The sequence below is a fragment of the Arachis ipaensis genome, chromosome B9 (genome assembly GCF_059453495.1).
Source record: "Arachis ipaensis isolate K30076 ecotype BB chromosome B9, ASM5945349v1, whole genome shotgun sequence".
Taxonomy (NCBI): Eukaryota; Viridiplantae; Streptophyta; class Magnoliopsida; order Fabales; family Fabaceae; genus Arachis; species Arachis ipaensis.
The window spans coordinates 151,045,896-151,068,919 of NC_142444.1; the positions used below are offsets into that span (position 1 = coordinate 151,045,896).

The window sequence follows — 23,024 nt, forward strand, 5'->3', positions numbered from 1 at the left end:
TCACACTAGTTGTGGCCCCATCATACATGTCTTTAATTGCCCGAATATATGCGATCCTTACTCTCCTCTTTTCTAAAACCTTCCATAAGACCTCCCTTGGTACCCTATCATACGCTTTTTCCAAATCAATAAACACCATATGTAGATCCCTTTTTATTACTACGATACCTCTCCATCATCCTTCTTAATAGGTATATCGCTTCAGTGGTAGATCTGCCTGGCATAAATCCAAATTGGTTCTCTGTTACTTGTGTCTCTTTTCTCAACCTCCGTTCTATCACCCTTTCTCACAACTTCATAGTATGACTCATAAGGTTAATCCCTCTATAGTTTCCGCAACTTTGTATATCCCCCTTATTCTTGTAGATAGGTACCAAGGTGCTCTTTCTCCACTCATCAGGCATCTTCTTTGACCTTAAAATCTCATTAAAAAGCATGGTTAACCAGTTGATGCCTTTTTCTCCAAGACCCTTCCAAACCTCAATCGGGATATTATCAGGTCCTACTGTCCTGCCATTTTTCATCTGCTTTAGAGCCTCTTTTACCTCGAAGTCTCGAATCCTTCGATAGTAGTCAAAGTTTTGATCTTCTTCCCTTGTGCATAATCGACCAAGGCTCGGAAGAGTCTTCTGTCCCTCATTAAATAACTCGTAGAAGTAACTCTTCCACCTTTCATTAATCTTCTCCTCTTGAGCCAACACCTCTCCATCCTTATCCTTTATGCACTTAACCTGATCCAAATCTCTCGTTCTTCTTTCCCGGCTCTTTGCGATTCTATATATACCTTTTTCTCCTTCTTTCGTGCCCAAAGACTGGTAGAGACCCTCATATGCTCTTGTTCTTGCTTCACTTACAGCCACTTTTGTCTCTTTCTTAGCCGCCTTATATTTTTCCCAGTTATTTGCATTGCGGCATAAAGACCACTCTTTAAAGCATTCCCTTTTTATCTTTATCTTTTCTTGTATGCTCGCATTCCACCACCAGGACTCCTTGTCTCTTGGTCCTATTCCTTTAGATTCACCAAAACTTTCTTTTGCTATTCTTCTAATAACTTCTGCCATCTCCCTCCACATCTCTTCCGCGCTTCCATTTCCATCCCACTTTGCCTCTTCTCCTACCCGTCTTAGGAAGCTTCTTTGTTCCTCACCTTTCATCCGCCACCACCTCGTCCTTGGGTTCTTCGTATGATGTCTTTTCCTCAACTTTTGCTCGACGCGAAAATCTATGACGAGCACCCTATGTTGTGTTGTCAAACTCTCTCCCGGGATAATTTTACAGTTAATGCAAAATTTCCGGTCAACTCTCCTCAACAAGAAGAAGTCGATTTGAGAGCTTGTCATGCCACTCTTATAGGTTATAAGATGCTCGTCTCTCTTTTTAAAACATGTATTTGCGATGAGAAGATCAAAGGTTGAGGAAAAGTCCAAAATAGTTTTACCCTCGGCATTGATCGCCCCGAAACCATGGCCTCCGTGAATACTCCCATATCCAGTCACTTCTCTCCCGACATGGCCATTTAAATCTCTTCCTAAGAAAATCTTATCTCCCAAAGGTATGCCTTGAACCAAACTCTCTAGATCCTCCCAAAACCTTATCTTGTGTTGTTCGTCCGAACCCACTTGCGGTGCATAGGCGCTAATCACATGGAAAGCACCTCCCTCCACCACAAGTTTGATAGAGATGATCCGATCTCCCACCCTCTTGACATCCACTACGTCCTTCTTCCACTGCTTATCCACAATTATTCCAACTCCATTCCTATTCTTCACCTTTCCTGTATACCAAAGTTTGAAACCAGAAGTATCCAACTCCCTAGCCTTTGCACCAACCCATTTCGTTTCTTGTAGGCACATAATGTTAATCTTCCTCCTTGTCATGGTATCCACCACCTCCATGGACTTTCCTGTTAGAGTGCCTATGTTCCATGTCCCAAATCTCAACCTTCTGTCGCTTCGACCTTTACCTTTTACTTTGTGAACTAGCTTATTTACCCTCGTCCATTCACGAAAACGCGAGAACCCTTGTTCATTTAACACTACATCCGGGTACCGATGCAGCGGCTCTTGCTTTGACACCGTACTCGAGCCATACGGCGCGTTGCTTCCGGGCAACGACCTAGCTTTAGCGCAATAATGTCTTTGATTCATGTCATGGGGGTTCGGCTATATTTTTATGTTGGTTGCCGAAGACCTAACACAACCCTCCTCCTTTATTCGGGTTTGGGACCGGCTATGTACCGCAAGTGTAACATAGACAGAATTTATATATATATATATATATAATTAATTTTGATATATATTTTATATTTTTGCTAAAAATTAATCATCAAAATCAGTCGGTGTAGTATATGTTCTAGCCGTGCACCTCTAGCCGTGCACCAAAAAATTAGTAATATTGACAAATAACTAGTATATAGCTTAGCATATGTTGTGTATAGGAAACTTCTATACATGATGGCAACGTCTAAAGGATATGGCTTTGGGCTGGCTATGATATTAGACGGGAAAGTATCATTCAATTCAATTATTAACAAGTAAAGTAGCATTTTATAGGCTTGTAGCCGTGTAGGCGTAACATGTGACAACGTTATCTAAACTCACGGGTAGTTATCTCGTTCTTATTCGGTTGAAGTGGATAATTATTCGTTTGGGCGTGGAGCAGATTTTTAATAGAATGTGGTCTTAGACGGAGTATGATAGAATCAAATTTAGGTAACACTTGTTTCGGAATATATTTAATATATAAATATATAATATATATAAAATAATTAATAATAATATATTATATTTAAATTTTTATTTTAATTTATATTATATATAATAATGATTATATAACTTTTAAAGTTTAATTTTTATTGATTGTATTTTTTCTGTTGCTCCACTCTATTATGTTGAGCTCTTATTTACTTAAAAAAAAATAAAGATGAGATCAATATCTACAGAATGAGTTAGAATCTAATTTTTTTTATTATACGTGAATAAAAATAGATATAAATTCTATACAAATTATTATATGAACCAGAATCAGAGAGAACAAAAATCTAATTCTATGCCACCCCTAATAGCACGTGTCATGGTCATCAAAATAAAATAACTTACGGCTAACTAACTGGTCAATACTACGGTGTTAAAAAGAAAATTTTTTAGTTGATGCTAAAAGTATGTGTCATAGAAGAAAAAGTAACATGTATTTACTTTGTTGGTAAAGTTTTAAACAATTTTACAGCGTGGCCGAAAAGGAAAATGCTGTATAAGGTAATTAATTAGTCGAAGATAATTATGATTTTAGGTCTTTTTTATGGTCTAACAATAATTTGGTAAAATAATTGGACTAATTATAGTTTGATTTTTTTATTATATTATTGAATAAAAATAAAGTGATTAAAATATATGATGAACTGTTTTGGCGATGGGTTATAAAAGATTTATTTTTTAAATATATTTTTAAAAATTTTTTATCGAGTTGATAATTTTTGGTCAGTTTAACATAATATGCATTTTTTTTATTGAGGGGATGGTAATTGTTAATTTAGTTATTGAAATTATCATGACAAAAAGAAATTAAAATTGTAAAAAAAAAATTATTATACTAAGTATGTATTTAGATTGAAGTTTATAGATGAGAACTTGCATAAGATTAATTTTGATTAAAAGTGAGTTGAGAGTAGCATAATTTATGTTTATTAAGTTTTTTATATAGATTGTAGTAAATTAAAAAATTATTTAGATTATATTACTCAAAATCATTTTTAAATAAAAAATTATTAAAAAAGACATAAATTTAAATAGTTATTTAATATTATCTTATCTTTTTATTTTAGATATTTAAATAAATTTTATTAATCAAGTATATAATAAAAATTAATATTTACTTATTGAATTAAAATTAACATAAGAAATTGACAAAATATATTTTATATAAAAAATATAAATAATATACGAATAATATATAAAAATATACTTTATGAAATTAGATTATTCATAATTTATTTAGTACTATTTTAGGGTTATAAATGTTACTTTGCTCTATAGTTATAATTAGTTTTTATTTATTTTATTGTCTTTTATTTTTTTTTTCGTAATCTTTTTTAGTATTCACATTTTTTGTGTATATAATTATTTTTTATAAAATTTTTATTTTTTCCTTATCCGAATTCTTGTCTTCTATTTTTTTTGTTGTACTTTATTTTTTATATGTACAAATTTTTTTTATTTATTTAGCTCAGTTAAAATTTGTAATTGTAATAGTTATATATTATGTTTATTATTGTAATTTTTTTATAATATAAATTATTCACTCTACTAAAAAGAATAAAATAAATAAAAAATTAATTATAATTAACACTAGAATCATACTAATAAAAAATTTATAATCCAAAATAATACTAAATAAATTATAGTAATTTAATTTAATGAAGTATATTTTCATATATTATTTATGTTTTTGATATAAAATATATTTTGTCAATTTCTTATGCTAATTTTAATTCAATAAGTAAATATTAATTTTTATTATTAACTTGATTAATACAATTAATTTAAATATCTAAAATATAAAGATAAGATAATATTAAATAACTATTTAAATTCATGTCTTTTTAATAATTTTTATCTAAAATTAATTTTGAGTAATATAATTCAAACAACATTTAATTTATTACTATCTATTTTAATATAAAAATTTGCCAAACATAAACTGTAAGACCCAGGATTTTCAAATAAATCTTATTATAAATTAATTTCAATTCATTTATTTATTAAAAATTTTATTTCCAAAAATTATTTTATTAAAGTTAATTAAATCAAGTTCTGACAATTAAATTAGAAATTTTACTTAATTTTATAGTTATTGAATAATTTTCTATATTTAAAATTATATAGCTTAACAGTTGCAAAAGAATAAGAATTTTATACAATCTAGTTAAATAATAGAGATTCTAGAATTTAATATTTTAATTTTTATAAACAGAAAATAAATTATGTTATTTCTAATTTTAAATTAGAATATATGATTAAAAGCTGATTAGTAAATTGATAATTAAGTAGTATTTTTAAAGTAATTTTAAGATATCAAATTAGATTTCAAATTTTTATAATATACTTTAATTTTATTAAAATTGACCAAACCCCAATTTACCTAGAATTCTTAATTTCACTTTTGTCCCAAATTAAACCCCAAAACCCTAACCCCTTCTAACCTAACCCTAATCACAGCCAATGTTCCCCTTGACCATACCCAGCATCAGTTAAAAAAAAAAAAGAAAGAAAGAAGAAAGAAAGGGAAGAGAGGGGAAGGGAGACGCAGGAAAGGGGAAAGGGGAAGGAGAGGAAGGCGGCGCGGTGGGTGTCACTGCCACCGCCGCCGCCGCTGTTGGCAAGAGAGAGAGAGAGAGAGATCCGCGAGAAGAGGAGGAAGAAGACACACCACCACACCCAACCACGTTCAGATCGCCGTCGCACCGCCACCGCACAGCGTCGCCGCCATGCCTTCATTGCCACCAAACGCTGTCAAGCACGAAGGGAGCCAAACACCGCGAGGAAGAAGCTACTCGTCGTGTCGGTCACCGTCGCTGGGGCTGTGAATCGCCGCTGAGAACCGCGCGAGAGCCAGTGGAGGACGGAGCCTCTGCTGCGTCCCCGCCGTGCTTCCATCAGCGCCGAACCGCCATGCCGTCGCTGCTGCTGGGTTGACACCGCCGCTACTGCCCAAGCCGTCATCATCGCAAAACACACACACACATAGAAGAGGAAGAAAGGATCTCCGCCGCTGCCAGGGTCGTTGGTGAGTTCTGTGCCACCATTAGGATCACTGTTCTGCCACCATTGAAGCTCGTCAGAGAAGGAGCTATTGTCAGAAGAAGATACTGCTGTCCTTGCTCTATACTGTTCTGTTTTGCCCCTGCTTTTGGTTTCGCAATTGCCAAAGTCTCTGCCGCCATGGGTATTGCCGTTGGGGTTGTTGGGAACTAACGATGGAGCTGCCCGAAAACCCTATTGTAAGCTATCTCTATTTTCAATTCCATTAAATTCATTTTCATTTCCGATTCCATTGAATTTGAACTCTCTATTTTGTTGCAACCTTGGTTATTGCTATGAGAATTATTGATGTCGCTGTTACTGGAGTATCATTGGAATTGACGTTGCTATTACCCCGGTTAATGCTGCCCCTAGGATGTATGCCCTGGTCTTTGATCTGTGTTCTTCTGAGTACCAGAGCTGCTGCTCCATTCCCGTATTTCTTTTGGGTAAGATTGGTTTTGTTCTACAACCAATATTCTGATTATTGCTCCTTTGATGATCTGTTCTATTCTGCCCTTGCATTTGCTTCAGTTCCTATTAAATTTCCTTCCAAAGTTGCTGTTGCTGTTCCCGTGAGGGTTATTGCTATCACTGTCGCCATGAATTGAAAGAAAAGGAAATTATCACGATTAGTTACGTGGACTCAGCTAACTGAGGTAGGGGTTTTCTTAAAATTTATTTTTATAATTCAGAATTGTGATAAATAGATATTGATGCAAAAAGATATATTTCTGTGATTATATTTGTCTTGTGGATGTGATGGTTAGTTGGACTGGATTATTGGATGCTTGATTGCGTGAGTGGTGTATGGTTGTTGATAAAAACCGGTTTGAAATGTTATTTGCTTGATTAGTATGAAAAGTGGATTTTTCTTGGTTTTGGAGTTTACTTAGTAATATAAATGAATTGATTCTGAGGGCTGGTCTGATTTTATAAATGAACTACTATTTGAGCTGATTTGATTTTAAAAAGAGTTTTACTGTTGGAATTGGTTTGATTTAAAAATAATTTGGTATTGGAACTGGCTCAACTCTGGAAAATATTTGAGATTTGGAAATGGTTGAAAAATATTTGAGAAATGTTTGGATGGGACCCGAAAAGGGTGGCAGTGTCCGAGTTTTAGAGGAGATGCTGCCGAAATTTTATAAAATTGGAAGTTCCACTTTAAGTATTATCTGAAAAGATTTGGTTTAAAACATTACATGTCTTAAGGTTGATTTATTTATCAAAGAAAGAAATATGTTTTGAATTGGGATTGTTAGTGAACGGAATGGAAAGAAGGATGATTGAGAATTTTCTCTGAAATATGGTTTTTGAATGAATTTGGAAATGAGATTTGGATTGATGAATGATTATGATGTTGAGAATGTTGAGAATGTTGAGATATGATCTTTGAATTATTTATATGGCTTATGAATTTGAAATATCTGAGATACGAGGTTCCCTGGATTAAGTGCCGTGGCTTGCCACCACGTGTACCAGGTTGAAAATTCGATACTCTGTTGACCCTAAGACGTAAGTGTGACCGGGCACTATATAAATTCCCGGAAATGTTTACCCCCATTGAGCAATATTGATTACTTGAGAAAAGCTATGCATAGACTCTTGGGGATGCACGTCGGGGGACAGTCTAAAGACAATTCAGACTTGTCGGGTTGGCTGGATAATCGACAGATGAGCCTCATCAGCCATAGGACAGGCATGCATCATATGCATTTGTATGCTTTGTTTGGATTTGAACTTGTTTTGGTTTGCCTAATTGCTAAACTGTCCTTAATTGCTACTTGAACTATTTGCTGTAACTGCTACCTACTTGTGCTTTCCTTGTCTGTCTTGCCTGTGTTTGTCCTGGTATACTATATTTGAGAATGAACTTTGATGCTGAATTAATGATTGTGTTGTTTGATTGCGTGGTTGGTTTCTGATTGAGATTTTTCTTATAAAAAAGGAAATGTTTCGGATTTCTAAAAGATTAAACATTGTTAATTTTGAAAAGGTTTTGAACGATTTTCTATTGGTTTTTAAAATATTCATAAGGCATTGATAATCACTGAGCTTGAAAACAGTTTTCTTATTGAATATCTTCTTATGACAACTTTGAAACTCCGTGGTGAGACCGTGTGGTTAGGTTCTCACCCCCCTACAGCTTTACCTTTTCAGGAACCGGATGAAGAAGCATTAAGAAGAATTATATTGCGTTTGGTTTATATGTTGTTCTGTTAATTAGATTATTTTCTTTCCTCGTTTTTTTTATAAGAGGGATAGGAGTTGTATGTTTTATATGTATATTATATTATGAAATATTATGTAAGGAGTCTTGTATATGAATCTATGCCTGCTTGTATTTTTATTAAAATAAAGTATTTATTTCCGGTTTGAAAAAAAAATTAGCGATACAGTATCGAGTCACAGGCTCCTATTTTAATAGTTAGTATGTAAAGTAGTCGTAATACCTCTTGCTATCAGAATAGCGCAGCCGGAAACGTGACTTTTGATAGTGAGGGTGTTACATAAACCATGCTAATTTTAGCTTACTTTTAATCAACATCAATTTTTTCGTTTGCAAACTTCAACCTAAACATACACTTAATATTAATAAATTCTTTTTTACAATTTCAATTTTTTTTGCCATGACAATTTCAATAACTAAATTAACAATTAGTAATTTAGTATCACCCTTAATAAAAAGAAAAAATGAACTACATACTATGTCAAACTGACAAAAAATTAACAAATCAATAAAAAACTTCCAAAAATATATTTACAAAAAACTCATTTATAACTCTATAGCCAATTCAATCCGTTATATATTTTACTCACTTCATCTTTATTCAATAATACAACAAAAGGAAAATAAATCTTATTGTGAGCCTAAATATTTTTTGAATCCTAAAAAAAATCCAATACCATAATTATCATTATTAACGCATTTTTTTCATCAACTTATTAATTGTACTTAATTTTCATACATCACACTCTACTATTATGCAGGAATTGTCTAAAACTTTAGCAACAATCTAAACATGCGTTCCTTCTTCTTATATGCCATGTATTTTCAGCACCAGTAGAAAAATTTCTCTTTCAACATGGTAGTATATATATAACCTTTAGGGCTGCATACGGATCGGATATAGCCTAAAATTCTATCCGATCCGCACTGCACTCATCGGATCGAATTGGATACGATATCCGCATTTTTTCAGGCTGGATCCGATCCGATCCTATCCGCATACTTGCGGATCGGATCGGATCGGATATCGGGTATATCCGCATAATTCAAAAAAACTATTTTAAGATTTTGTTTGGCTGTTTTTACAAAAAAAAAATCCAGAAAATTTATTTTTCACCTGTTTAAACCTATTTACTTCTAAAATATTATCAATAAAAGTTCTCTTGAATAACAAAAACAAAATAATAACACAATATTTAAGTTTAATTACTCTAAGTTGAAGTACAACATAAAATATTAAAAACAAGATATCATAAAATTTATAAAATAACACATTAAAATTCATATCACATTAGGGTTTACTTTCTTAAACTATGCTATTTATATGAGATGTGCGGATATGCGGATTTACGGATCGGATCTGATCCGATCCGATGACTCTGCAGATCAGATAATATCCGATAATTCGGATCGAATGTAGATAATTATCGCGGATATGCGGATATTATCCGATTCATGTGCAGCCCTAATAACCCTAACCATATTACTATTATTTTATTGAAATTGTCACTACTTATTGCTTGCTGGCTACAAGAAAAGTCAAAGTCAAAAGTAGCCGGTAAGAATGTAATATCCTTGTCATACCTTCGTGTAGTAGTTTGATCGATCAATGAATTTCTCACGAGCTACATAATTTAATTAAGGGCAAGTTACTTAAATAAATAATTTAGAGAAAATATTTACCTGAATGTGCAAAATCAGTTCTTGTTACCTGCATGTGTAAAATGCCATTTTTATGTAAACCGTGGCAACCCACCACGGTTTCAAAACGTACATAAACCGTGGAGACCCACAGCGGATTAGGGTTTAAAAAAATTGAGTGTAAACCGTGGTAGGTCACCACGGTTTACTAAGAAAAAATTGCATGCATAAACCGTGGAGAGTCACCACGGTTTATGAAGAAATCCTTTTGCACATAAAACCCTGTGGGTCACCACGGTTTATGTGTGTGTGGCTATATAAGTAATCCGTGGAAGGTTAGGACGGATCATTTGGTAAGGAACAAAAAAAAAGGAAGTTGTTGTTGTGTTGAGAGTATTTGGCAAAACTTTGGAGGTTTGAAGGAGAAGTGGGTGGTGGAGCCAATGGAGGGTGAGGATCGCTTGTACCGACTAAATGACGTCGCTCACGTGGCAGGATATATCGACGAAGAGGTTAGTTACTGTTTCTGTCGTTATTATTGTTATTAAAATTCATACTAATATAGCAATTGATATTATTAGGGATATTGTTAGTAAAAATATTTTATTATGTTTATTTGTATTGTTATTCTGATTAATGTTATTTACATAAATATTGATATTATTATGGTTACTGTCAATCCAAATGTGAGGCATTTATTAATATTGTCTACTGAGTAATGCATATTTTATTATGCTTATTTATCTTGTAAGTCTGGTTAATAGTATTTCTCTAAAATATTTTGTTATAAATGTAAATATTTTATTGAATAATATTTTTTTTCTGTATTTATATTGTTATAATGAGTGCATAGTATTCGTAGCTTCACGGTGTATTACACACTAAGAGAATCAATGAATTTAATGTGACGAGTCTAATAATTTTTACGAAAATTATGTTTGGTGTTGTTTGTAATTGTTGTATGTTAAGGGATTTTGTTACCCACGTTTTGCAGCCTAGTAGGGTTATTAGCACCGTTAGGAGTCAGCAGAATATGCCCTTACATGACCGGATTATACCGTATCTAGAGACTGCCGGCTTGTATCATCTGGTTAGACTAAACAGTCAGTGGTTCTGGGTTGATGAGTCTCTCCTTAGCGCATTTATTGAGCGGTGGCGTCCGGAGACCCACACGTTCCATATGCCGTTTGGTGAGTGCACCATTACTTTACAGGATGTTGCGTATCAGCTGGGTTTGCCGATTGATGGTGTGCCCGTTAGTGGGTGCTTGAATGAGTTTGAGAATCTGATGGAACACGGTAGACCAGCATGGGTGTGGTTTCGGGAGTTATTCGGGGAGTTACCTCCACGGAATAAAATCAAGCAGATGACAGTGTGCTACACATGGTTCCACGAGAGGTTCCGGGTTCTCCCTGCAGATGCTACTGATGAGACCGTGCGTGTATACGCACGCGCTTATATCCTGATGCTGTTGTCGTCTCAGCTGTTTGTGGACAAGAACGCAAACAGGGTTCACCTTCGCTGGTTGCCTTATTTGGCATCGTTGGACGACTTGGGCAGATATAGCTGGGGCTCCGCTGCACTGGCCTGGTTGTATAGGTGTCTTTGTCGTGGAACAAACAGGAACGTCGTTAACTTGGCTGGGCCGCTACAGCTACTACAGTCTTGGATTTTCTGGAGGTTTCCCACTCTGAGGCCCACTGGTTTTGACCGGTTCGGGTTTCCTCTGGCTTCCAGGTAGGGTTTAGTATTATCCGTTAATAAATTTTAAATACATCATGTGTTATGGTTTGTTTTGACATCATTTCAATTAAAATTGTAGGTGGGCTGAGTTTGTGCCGAGGAACGATGCAGGGGCACAGAGATTACTTTCCGCACGCCTTGCACTGGATCGCCTTCCACTGCCTTCTGCTTAGCCATCCAAACCTTCCTGTAACTAGGCCTGAAACCGTAATCAGCTTCTGTCGCTTGTTGAAGTACCTTTACCGTAACCGCAGCATCTGCCCTAACCATAGGAAGAATCCTCGCACAGATAACATGGTAATCCAGCTGACGGTGATCACTTGAAATAGAAGTTGCGAGGCATGTGTGTGGCCCGTTGTACCTCCTAACCTCCCAAGTCCCCTTTCGTGCACGAAGCGCTACACGAATCAACCAACTACAACCCTTGCCGAATTCCTTGCATTTTCCATGATACTTCAAATGATCCGATTCGATGACTCTGTACTCAACACCTCGCCGGATGCTATAGTCCTTTACACTCAGCACAGCTTCATCTTTACTCTGGAATGATTGCCCAATCTGAAATTCTGCAGAAGATCCCCCCACTCTGTTACCACTGTCTTCCTGTTGACTAAGAGCTTCCAAGTTTAGTGTCGAGAAGTGTGGAGGGTAGTGATGAGAACCAGAACTTGCTGGCCTATGCTGCGCATGTGGATCGCCACGTCTGTCATCGTCGCTGTCACCATCGATATCAACAGGCTCCTGGTCAGACTCATCGTTACGCATTGCATTCTCTACTTGATCAGGTCCACCAAAGTCTTCGATATAAGGTACGAGGCCACCACCGGTGCCCACAACGTGCGGAGGCTCAATGACTGCTGCATTCTCCAAAGGTATAGAACCAACAACCTCTGTTCGGTCTAAATCAGCCGCAAACGAAGGTGATTGAATCGGCGGAACATACGGTCTGACCGCAGGCATCGAACTAGATGCACCACCCGCGGCAGCTGGGCAGGGAACTGGCGCGGATGTCCCAGAACTATCGACACCAACCTCCAACTTCGCGAACAACTCATGGATTCTGATCTCCGGAAAACTCCGTACACAGTAGAACAGAACCCTAATATCTTCATCAGCCTTAACCGCAAAGGTTTCATACTGAACACCGGTCGATACAACCGCCATGGGAATCTTGTAGAATAGTTTCTTCACCAACTTGCTACCCAACACGCCAAGCTTCTCCAAGATGCTGTTCTTCAAATCTGACAAAGTCATCGACGACCTGATAAAAACACTTAGTGGTTCTCTGTCGGTAAACTTCACACCTTTGCTTTTGCTTTTTTTTATTTTCCCAGAGCAATGCACTAAGGCAAGAAAACTCTCTTCCTCACTAGCCATTGTGAAAATGATCTCTTATGGAGCTTGATTCACCAACATATATATAGACTTCCTGTCAACATAAACCGTGGTGACCCACAGGGTTTTATGTGCAAAAGGATTTCTTCATAAACCGTGGTGACTCTCCACGGTTTATGCATGCAATTTTTCCTTAGTAAACCGTGGTGACCTACCACGGTTTACACTCAATTTTTTTAAACCCTAATCCGCTGTGGGTCTCCACGGTTTATGTACGTTTTAAAACCGTGGTGGGTTGCCACGGTTTACATAGAAATGGCATTTTGCACATGCAGGTAACAAGAACCAGTTTTGCACATTCAGGTAAATATTTTCTCTAATCTATTTATTTAAGTAACTTGCCCTTTAATTAACAACCGGATAGATGTTAATAATTAGGAAAAGTATAGGCAACGACTTTAAATAATTTTTTTTTTCTATTTTCAAAATATATACTCTCATCTCTTACAAAAAGTAAATAATATATTTTAATGATTAAAATACTCTTTAATAATTATTATTATATTTATATATAGGTGAATTTTATGATATTTTTTACTGTGGTATTTAAATTATCTAATTTATTTTTATAAATAAAAAATAAAATATATAAAATAAACATAAAATATTTAAAATTTATTAAATATTATTTCTTTACTTTTTTTAATAAGTTAGGCACCATGTTCTAGGCACCATAGCATTTGCCTTATATATATTAGCATATTCAAGTGCTTTCAACGTTTCATTTGATAACACAACCACCATTGCTATTCTTCAATACGAAAAGGGAAACTACATAACATCTTCAATAAGCATTCCTAACATGCCTTCACTTCCATCTTTCAATGACACCAATTCCTCGCGTCAACATCATAACTCAAATGAGAAGCTTGGCAGATGAAGCACACCCAATTAACGTGCCATTGGAAATTATAATAAAGACAAATTAAAGATCCTTTCAAGTATAATCTCGTTGATCCTCCTTATCAGAATACAGTGGCTCTGCACCTAAAAATGGTTGGGTAGCCATCAGATTTCAGACCAAAAATCAGGTAGAAATTAAATTACTTATTGCTAATTATTAATTTGATTTCTGTATGTTCATTTTTAATTAATTTGTTTTCTTGAATAATCAGATGTATGGTTCATGCACTGCCATTTAGAGCGACATGTAAGTTGGGGAATGACCATGACTTTTGTTACGGACTGACGGTCCAGCCCAAAAAACCGCCGGATCGGGGCACTGCCCCACCCAAGTCCAAGAAATCCTAACGGATCCTTTCGGATCGGTTAGCCATAACCGACCCAGAATCCAACCACATCACAGCTGCGCCACCAGCCGGATCGAAACCCCCAGGGACGGCACCCGAGGTACCGACCCCCCAGTACGGACGACCCGCACGCGTGGAAAGTGACAGCTCAAACTCTCCACCAATGGGCCAGGTCATCACTAGGCCCACCCAGCACGCTATATAAGGGGAGAGGACAGCTCTTCCCCGAAGGTATGTCACATCCTTACCTAACCCTGCCACCCTCAGTACGGACTCTGACTTGATCGTCGGAGTGTCTTTGTAGGTGGCCACCCCCTCATCCGTTCGCCCTCTGACGTTACCAGCACTCGCTCCGCGCTCGCTCGGGACCTCTCCTCCTCTCCTTATCACCTTCTGTCGACAACCCGATCACCCGAGAACCCCAGGTAACGAACATTGGCGCCGTCTGTGGGGATCCCGACGCAGACATGGAGCGGCGCATCACCTCGGAGGAGCTCCGCGAAGGTGGCGGAGCCCGTCTGAGCAGAGCAAGCTCGACGGCCCGGAACGCCGAGCACCCGAGGCTGTCCGTTCAGCCCAACCAAATGTATACCCAGACCCCCGAGAGGCGCCGTCCTTTTGGTGGGACAGGAGCCGACAGCGCCAAGATCATGCAAGAACTCAGACACAGGGTTCGGAACTTGGAGCGGGAGTTGGCGACAAGGGACCAATCCCAGGGAAACGCCGGCCACTCGCACGGCGGCGCTAGCCAGTCCTAGGCCCGCACCCACCCCCCCTCCCATGTACACAACAGCCAAGCAAGAAGCCTAACAAGGCGCGAAGAGACACACACACAAGCGACCTCCAGACCAACCCGAAGCAAGTCGGAAGGCCGTTGGGGGTCCCAGAAAGAGGAGGACCGTAATCGAGAAAACCCCATCATCATAGGGGCAACCCCTTTTCATCCCTCAATCCTCAAGGTCTGGCTCCCGAGAAACTTCGACAAGCCAACGGACATGAGGTATGATGGGACCAAGGATCCCCAGGAACATGTCACGGCTTTCGAAGCAAGAATGAATCTGGAAGGAGTAGGCGACGCAGCCAGATGCCGGGCGTTTCCTGTAACACTGGCCGACCCGGCAATCCGGTGGTTCAACACCCTCCCACAAGGATCCATCACGACCTTCGCAGACATCTCCAAGAAGTTTCTAGCACGGTTCACGACGCGCATAACAAAGGCGAAACACCCGATCAACCTGTTAGGGGTCACCCAGAAACCCGGCGAGCCGACCAGGAAGTTCCTGGACAGGTTTAACGACGAGTGCCTGGAAATCGACGGCCTCACGGACTCGGTCGCTAGCCTATGCCTAACGAATGGCCTATTGAATGAGGACTTTAGGAAACACCTAACAACCAAACCTGTATGGACCATGCAAGAAATCCAAAGCATAGCCAAGGAGTATATCAATGACGAAGAGGTTAGCCAGGTTGTGGCGGCCAATAAACGGCAGCCACCCAACTCGCCACCTCGGCATGCGCACCAGACTGAAAGGTACAAGGAAGCTCCTAGAGACAGCACCCCAAACAAACTAACCAAGCAACCACGGGTAGGGAGATTCACGAACTACACGCCACTCACGGCGCCCATAGTAGAGGTCTACCAGCAGATTGCAGACAAAGGAATCCTATCCAGACCAAGACCCCTGAAGGAGAGAACGGGAGGCAACAAAAGCCTTTATTGCGATTACCACAAAGGGTTTGGTCACAAGACCCAGGACTGCTTTGACCTCAAAGATGCCTTGGAACAAGCCATCAGGGAGGGGAAACTAAACGAGTTCTCCCGGCTCATTAGGGAGCCGAGGAGACGGGAAAGAGAGCGCTCGAAGGAAGACCGGAACCGGGCTGTCAAGCCAAGACAAGAACCTCCAGGGGACGCCAACAACCCCCCAGCCTTTGTGGTTAACGTCGTGGTCGGACGAGATAGCCCCCCCCCCCCCAGTCCAAATCAGCAACAAGGAAGGATTCCCGGGTGCTCTCCATCTCAACAGAGAGCCCCACTGCCAGCAGGAAGTTCCCCACCATATCATTTGGCCCAGAAGACAAATGGTTCAATGACCTTCCCGAGAACCCCCCTCCCATGGTAGTCACAGCAATGATCGGAACGGGACTGGTCAAGCGCATCCTCGTCGACACGGGAGCCGACTCAAATATCCTATTCAGAAACGTCTTCGACGCCATGGGATTCAAGGAATCCGACCTCCAAAATCACTAACATGGAGTCATGGGACTCGGCGACAATTTTATCAAGCCCGACGGGACGATCTCCCTCCCAATCAGCTTAGGAACTGGCGATGCCAGGAGATCGGTTATGGCAGATTTCGTAGTCCTTAGAGACTCCACTGCCTATAACATCATCCTAGGGAGGAAAATCATTAACGAGTTCTCAGCTGTAATATGCACCAAGTTCCTAACAATGAAGTTCATAACGGACAAGGGAATGGTTGGTTCCATAAGGGGAGACCTAGAAACGGCAGTCGCTTGCGACAACGCCAGCCTCTCCTTAAGAAAGGAGTCCAAAAAAGTAGCTGGCGTGTTCCTAGCAAACCTGGACGCCCGAATAGAGGACAAACCAAGACCTGAACCAGAGGGAGACATGGAGAAATTTCAGATAGGGAAGTCGGTAGAGCAATTCACCTTCATTAACAGGAATCTTCCCCACGAACTAAAAGGCCCCCTCATGGAAGTCGTAATGGCAAACAGTGACCTCTTCGCATGGACCCCATCAGATATGCCGGGGTTGGACCCCGAAGTCATGTCTCACCGGCTAGCCATAAAACCCGGTGCCAAACCGGTAGCCTAGCGAAGAAGGAAGATGTCGCAGGAAAGAGCTGAGGAAGTCGCTAAGCAAACAACAGGGCTGCTAGAAGCAGGGTTCATCAAGGAACTCGATTACTCGACATGGCTGTCCAATGTTGTCTTGGTCAGGAAAGCCAGCGGGAAATGGAGGATGTTCGTAGACTACTCCGACCTGAATAAAGCATGTCCCAAGGACTCTTTTCCCCTCCCCAACATCGACACTCTCGTAGACTCGGCAGCGGGATATCGGTTTCTCAGCTTCATGGATGCCTATTCCGGATACAATCAAATCCCGATGCGCCGACCTGACGAGGACAAAACTGCGTTTATAACCCCAGGGGGCACCTACTGCTACAAAGTAATGCCCTTTGGACTAAAGAACGCAGAGGCCACCTACCAGAGATTGATGAGCAGAGTCTTCCACGACCTCATCGGCAAGACGGTAGAGGTATATGTCGACGATATATTCGTAAAAACGGCAGAACCAGGCCAACTGATAAAAGACCTCCAGGCCGTCTTTGAGGCGCTAAGGAGATACAAAATGCGACTCAATCCGCTCAAATGCGCATTCGCCATGGAAGCGGGAAAATTCCTAGGGTACATGATAACCCAGAGAGGAGTAGAAGCCAACCCGGATAAGTGCGAAGCCGTTCTCAAAATGACAAGTCCTGGGTGCATCAAAGACGTACAACGGCTGACCGGGAAGCTCACAGCCCTACCTCGGTTCCTCGGAGCATCTGCGGAAAGGGCCACCCCGTTCTTTAACCTAATGAAGAAAGGAATCACCTTTGAATGGACCCAGGAGTGCGAAGAGGCATTCAAGCACTTTAAAAGGATACTCTCGGAACCTCCCATACTCAGCAAACTCGGGAAAGATGAGCCCCTATACCTCTACTTGGCCGTGACCACGCAAGCAATGGCCGCAGTACTAGTCAGAGAGGAAGATAAGACCCAACGACCAGTATACTTCATCAGCAAAATGCTTCAAGGGGCAGAGACAAGGTACACAAAGCTGGAGAAGCTAGCCTATGCCCTACTAATTTCATCAAGAAGGCTGAAACAATATTTCCAAGGGCACACAATCATCCTAAGGACCGACCAAGCCATCCGACAAGTCCTCCAGAAACCCGACCTGGCGGGAAGGATGATGGCATGGGCAGTGGAGCTATCCCAATACGACTTGCAGTATGAACCAAGGTAAGCAATCAAAGCCCAAGCCATGGCCGACTTCCTCGTAGAGGTCACAGGGGAAGCACCCGACATACCGAACACACGGTGGAAGCTCCATGTTGACAGAGCATCCAATCAAACGTTCGGAGGAGTTGGAATAATCCTCGAAAACTCGGCTGGCATAGCCTTCGAGCAATCTATCAAATTTGAATTTCCAGTCTCCAACAACCAAGCCGAGTATGAAGCCTTGATAGGAGGACTGATGCTAGCCAAAGAAGTCAGAGCATCAAGGTTGGAAGTCAATAGCGACTCCCAAGTCGTCACTTCCCAAGTAAACGGCAGCTACCAGGCCAGGGACGCACTGCTACAGAAATACTTGGAAAAAGTAAAAGAACTATGCAAAGGCTTCGAGGAAGTAACAATCCAGCATGTTCCCAGAGAAAGGAACGCCTGAGCCGACCTCCTCTCCAAGCTCGCAAGCACTAAACCCGGCACGAGGAACAGATCTCTGATCCAAGGGCTGGCAACAGAACCTGCGATCATCATGTGCGCAACCCAAGCACCAAACCTGCCCTCATGGTTAGACCCGATCTCCCGATATCTAGAGCATGCAGAAGCACCTCCCAACCAAAAAGAGGCGGAATTTATCAAGAGAGAAGCCCCCAAGTACACGATCATACAGGGACAGCTGTACAAGCGAGGGCTCTACCAACCACTATTAAAGTGCCTGCGCCCCGACCAGACAGACTACGTCCTGAGGGAGGTACACGAGGGGTGTTGTGGTCACCACATCGGGGGAAGATCTCTAGCAAGGAAAATCATCAGGGCGGGATACTACTGGCCCACCATGATGACAGATGCTCAGGAATTCGTAAAGAAATGTAAAAAATGCCAGGAGAATGCCAACTTCCACAAAGCACCTCCCGAGGAACTCAACCTAATGTTGGCCCCCCGACCTTTCGCCCAGTGGGGAGTCGACCTCCTGGGCCCATTTCCCCCAGGACCTGGGCAGGTGAAGTACTTAATAGTAGCCATAGATTACTTCACCAAGTGGGTAGAAGAAGAACCACTAGCCAGCATATCCGCAACGAACTGCCAAAAGTTCATGTGGAAACAAGTGGTCACAAGGTTCGGGATACCGGAAACCATCATATCGGACAACGGGACCCAGTTCACCGACAAAAAGTTCAAAGGATTCTTGGAAGGACTAGGGATCAAGCAAAAGTTCTCCTCAGTCGAACACCCTCAAACCAACAGCCAAGTTGAAGCAGCCAACAAAGTTATCCTAAAGGGGTTGAAAAAACGACTCGAGGGGAAAAATGGCTCATGGGCAGAAGAACTAGCCCCAGTACTATGGTCGTACAGGACCACCCCCCAGTCATCCACCGGAAAAACCCCTTTCCGACTCACATACGGGGTCGACGCTGTCATCCCAGTCGAGATCGGGGAACCGAGTCCGAGGCTGCTCCTTGGTGGGGGTAGCGAGGCCGTTGAAAAATACCTAACCGACGAGACAAGGCAAATGGCGCACCTGGCAGAAACAGCAATCAAGCAGAGAGTGGCCCTCAGATACAATGGCAAAGTACTGAAAAGAAACCTGGGAGAAGGCGACCTGGTCCTACGACGAAACGACATAGGTCCCCCGACACCAGGAGAAGGCAAGCTAGCCGCAAACTGGGAAGGACCTTACAGAGTAAAAGAAGTCCTCGGCAAAGGGAGCTACAAGCTAGAAAGGTTGAATGGGAATGAAGTACCGAGGACATGGAACATGGCGAACCTCAGAAGGTTCTACTCGTAAGAAGGGGCGGCCAACGTGACCCCAACCCCCATTCCCATGTTCCGCTTTTACGATTTCTTTTATGCTTTATGTGAATACCCTCATTTGTTTAAATTTGTTTATGCATTACAAATTCCTTTGTCTAACAATATGATAAGCTTATCTTTTGCAAGTTCATTCTATCCCGAGTCTCAAATAAAATGCAGCGTGAAACGGTCGACCTAACGGTGACCCGGGACTGATCACCCCGAGAACCATAAGGGACCAAAAGCAAAAAACGGCTCAAAGAAAAACAAATACGATAATAAACGGATTGAAGCAAAAAAGCCATGACGGCCCGAACATACGGAATAAAAAGCAATGGCCACGACGGCCCGAATAAAATCCAACAAAAACAAGCACAAAGAAGTGTTCAAATACAACTAAAAGGCGCCCACCAGCAGGCCTAAAATGATGAACATTACAAAATAAAACAAAGGTTAGATCCTAATAAATCAAAAGATGTCAACAATCTTCCCGCCTTCCACAGTCTTCATCGCGCCAACCTGAGAGAGATCAAGGTCGGGAGCCAGCACCGTCACCTGTAACTTAATCCCCTCCTCGGTCAGCTTAACGGCATCACGAGCTCCCTTAGCAAGATCTTTGTTTCTCTTCTTTAAGGCCGCTACCTCCCGAGCAGCCGCCTTCGCCGAACTCTCAGACAACTTCAACTTCTCTTCCAATTCCTCAACCCTTTTCTTCACGGCTGCAGTCTCACCACGAGAGGCATTCAGATCCTTCATTAAAGCCATATCCCGATCCACCAGCCTGTTAATCTCCTTAGCATCCTCCTCAGCTTTCTTTTAACAATCAGACAACTTGGTTTTTAGAGACTCCTCCCGGGATCGTGAATCCGTCAAATCCTTTTGGGAGTTCCTAAGCTTCACCTCCATGGCGTGATAGCTACCCAAGACAGGTTCAACCTTCTTGGCGATAGCAGCAGCGCGAAGGAGACTACGATAAATCCACCTAGCCTGCCCGGAGAGGTCGACCTCATGGAAAAACTCCTCGGTGCCGGGGAGCAATTGAGACTCGATGAAGCCCCCGGCATCGAAGTTCTTCTCCATAACAGAAAGGGCCTTGCCGGTGTCCCGTTTTCTCTTCTTAACATTTCCCACAAGTCTCAGTTCATCATCACCAAAATCTTCTTCAAAAATCTCCACCCCCACATCAGAAACCTCCTCAACCTTCTCGGAGGGGACAGCATCTCCCTGGTGAACCGGGCCGGTCTCGGCTGCCTGACCTCCGGCCTCCCCGGTCTCACCAACCTTCTCCTGCCCTTGGCCCGCTGAAGGATTCGATGGAGAGTCACCCTCACCCTCTTCATTTCCCTTAATGAGACTCATCAAGTCAGCTAAAGTCTTCTTCCCACCAGCCATAGAAACTGCGAACAAAGGAGAAAGGAAAGACGTCAATAGATAAGAAAAGAAAAACACAAGAAGTACAAGGAAGAGATAACCCACCAACATACGACCGACCGGCTTTCCGGTCTCCCATTAGCAAACGAGGATTAAGATTCTTTTCACCAAAAATAGTCAACAGAATGTTAGCAATGCTACGATCCTCCTTATTCAACCAGTCATAAGACACCTTTATAAGATAATCAGATCCCGCACCAAAACTCCAGTAGGTCGGGATCAGCCGAGCTCCCTCAGCCGAGAGCCAAAAAGGATGATGCCTTTCTACCGGTCTAACCTTAAAAAAGGTAGATTTAAACCCGTGAAAAGAGTCCTCAAAAAGACCAAAAATCCTACGCCCCTGTTGGGCCCTAAAAGACATATAACCCTTCTTAGCCTTCCCCTGGCTAGAAGGGTTCGTGAGCAGGAAGAGGTAAAGAAAGACGTTTACTGAGAGCGGAAGCTCGAGAAACTCGTAGACCATTTCAAAGCACCGAATAGAAGCCCAGCTATTCGGATGAAGTTGCGACGGCGCAACATCGCAGCGATTCAGCAAGCCCATGACAAAAGAGGAAAAAGGTAGACGAAGCCCCAAAGTCGTGAACATGGGCTCGTAAACCCACAGCCAATCAACAACTGTCGGGGAAGCCAAATTCTTATGCACACACGCTCACGAGCAGCAGGGACAAAGACCTGGTAGAGCGCCTCCTCAGGACCCTCCCCCCCTCACATAAGAGTCCAGCTTGCCGTAACTTCTGGAGCCCTTCCATAGTCACCTTGGAAGGGGTATCCTTCACATCAGAGGAAACCCAAGCATAGTGGTCGACGAAGTCAGCCAGGGGGCGCTGGGCCTGGCTCGAAGAAGCAAGACGATCGTCCATACCTACATTGGGGGCACCACTAAAGTCAACACAGGAAGTCGGAAACCCTCAAAACAAGAAAGAGAAAAATACGAATCTCCCCCTAAACCCAGAAATGCAAACGAAACCCAGGAAAAACCCAGAAATGCAAACGAAACCAAGAAAAAACCTAGTGGCACCCCCTCTAAAAAGAAAAAACAAATAAGAAACGCCAAAGACCTAAGCATGTAACAAAGCAAAAGCACCAGAAATAAAGCAACAATCGAAATAGGGGAAGAATCATGAAAACTTACTAGAAGAAACAGGAGATTGCAAAGAAAGCAAAGAGCAAGATGCTTCAAGCAACAACAGCAGTATGAACAGAAGAGGCAGCAGCACTAAAGAACTTGCGGAGAAGAAAGGAAGAGTAGTGAAAGAGAGGAGTGGGGGTTACGAAATAAAAATAAAAGAAGCAAAGCGTAACCGCCGAGGAGGAGCACCTAAAAGGCAGGGGCATAACTGCCATTTCACCCAAAATTTCAAAACAACAAAGCGACGGGCATTTAATGCTCAGCGCAAAAACCAAAAAAGCGGCACGAAAATCGAAGCGACCAAACGGGAAGAAAAACAAAGCGTCGCCCACGAACTGCCGAGAAAAGGAAAAGCTCACGACAAACGCGCCTAGCCACGAATCTCGAACCTCGAGGCTGACGCATTGGGGGCACTGTTACGGAATGACGGTCCAGCCCAAGAAGCCGCCGGATCGAGGAACCGCCCCACCCAAGCCCAAGAAATCCTAACGGATCCCTTCGGGTCGGTTAGCCATAACCGACCCAGAATCCAACCACATCACAGCTGCGCCACCAGCCGGGTCGGAACCCCCAGGGACGGCACCCAAGGTACCGACCCC

General features: G+C 41.6%; 3 protein-coding genes, 1 long non-coding RNA gene and 1 pseudogene across 4 annotated transcripts; 3 read left to right on the plus strand and 2 right to left on the minus strand.

Annotated features, from left to right (window-relative positions):
• Window positions 1–5,227: 5,227 nt before the first annotated feature.
• On the plus strand, window positions 5,228–8,185 carry LOC110262550 (uncharacterized). Its single transcript, XR_015900130.1, has 4 exons — window positions 5,228–5,995; window positions 6,171–6,244; window positions 6,330–6,454; window positions 7,959–8,185. It is a non-coding gene; the product is annotated as an uncharacterized LOC110262550 (long non-coding RNA).
• A 3,290-nt stretch (window positions 8,186–11,475) lies between these two features.
• Window positions 11,476–12,666, minus strand: LOC148546802 (uncharacterized). Its single transcript, XM_088499370.1, has one exon. The coding sequence runs from the start codon at window positions 12,664–12,666 to the stop codon at window positions 11,476–11,478; it is 1,191 nt and encodes a 396-aa protein (XP_088355496.1).
• A 2,386-nt stretch (window positions 12,667–15,052) lies between these two features.
• On the plus strand, window positions 15,053–16,180 carry LOC107616315 (uncharacterized). Its single transcript, XM_016318288.2, has one exon. It carries the CDS (start codon window positions 15,053–15,055, stop codon window positions 16,178–16,180), a length of 1,128 nt encoding a protein of 375 aa, XP_016173774.2.
• A 1,931-nt stretch (window positions 16,181–18,111) lies between these two features.
• Window positions 18,112–18,516, plus strand: LOC148546803 (uncharacterized). The gene has a single exon (XM_088499371.1). It carries the CDS (start codon window positions 18,112–18,114, stop codon window positions 18,514–18,516), a length of 405 nt encoding a protein of 134 aa, XP_088355497.1.
• Window positions 18,517–20,333: 1,817 nt separating this feature from the next.
• LOC148546804 (uncharacterized) lies at window positions 20,334–22,156 on the minus strand (annotated as a pseudogene).
• Between the last annotated feature and the right edge of the window lie 868 nt (window positions 22,157–23,024).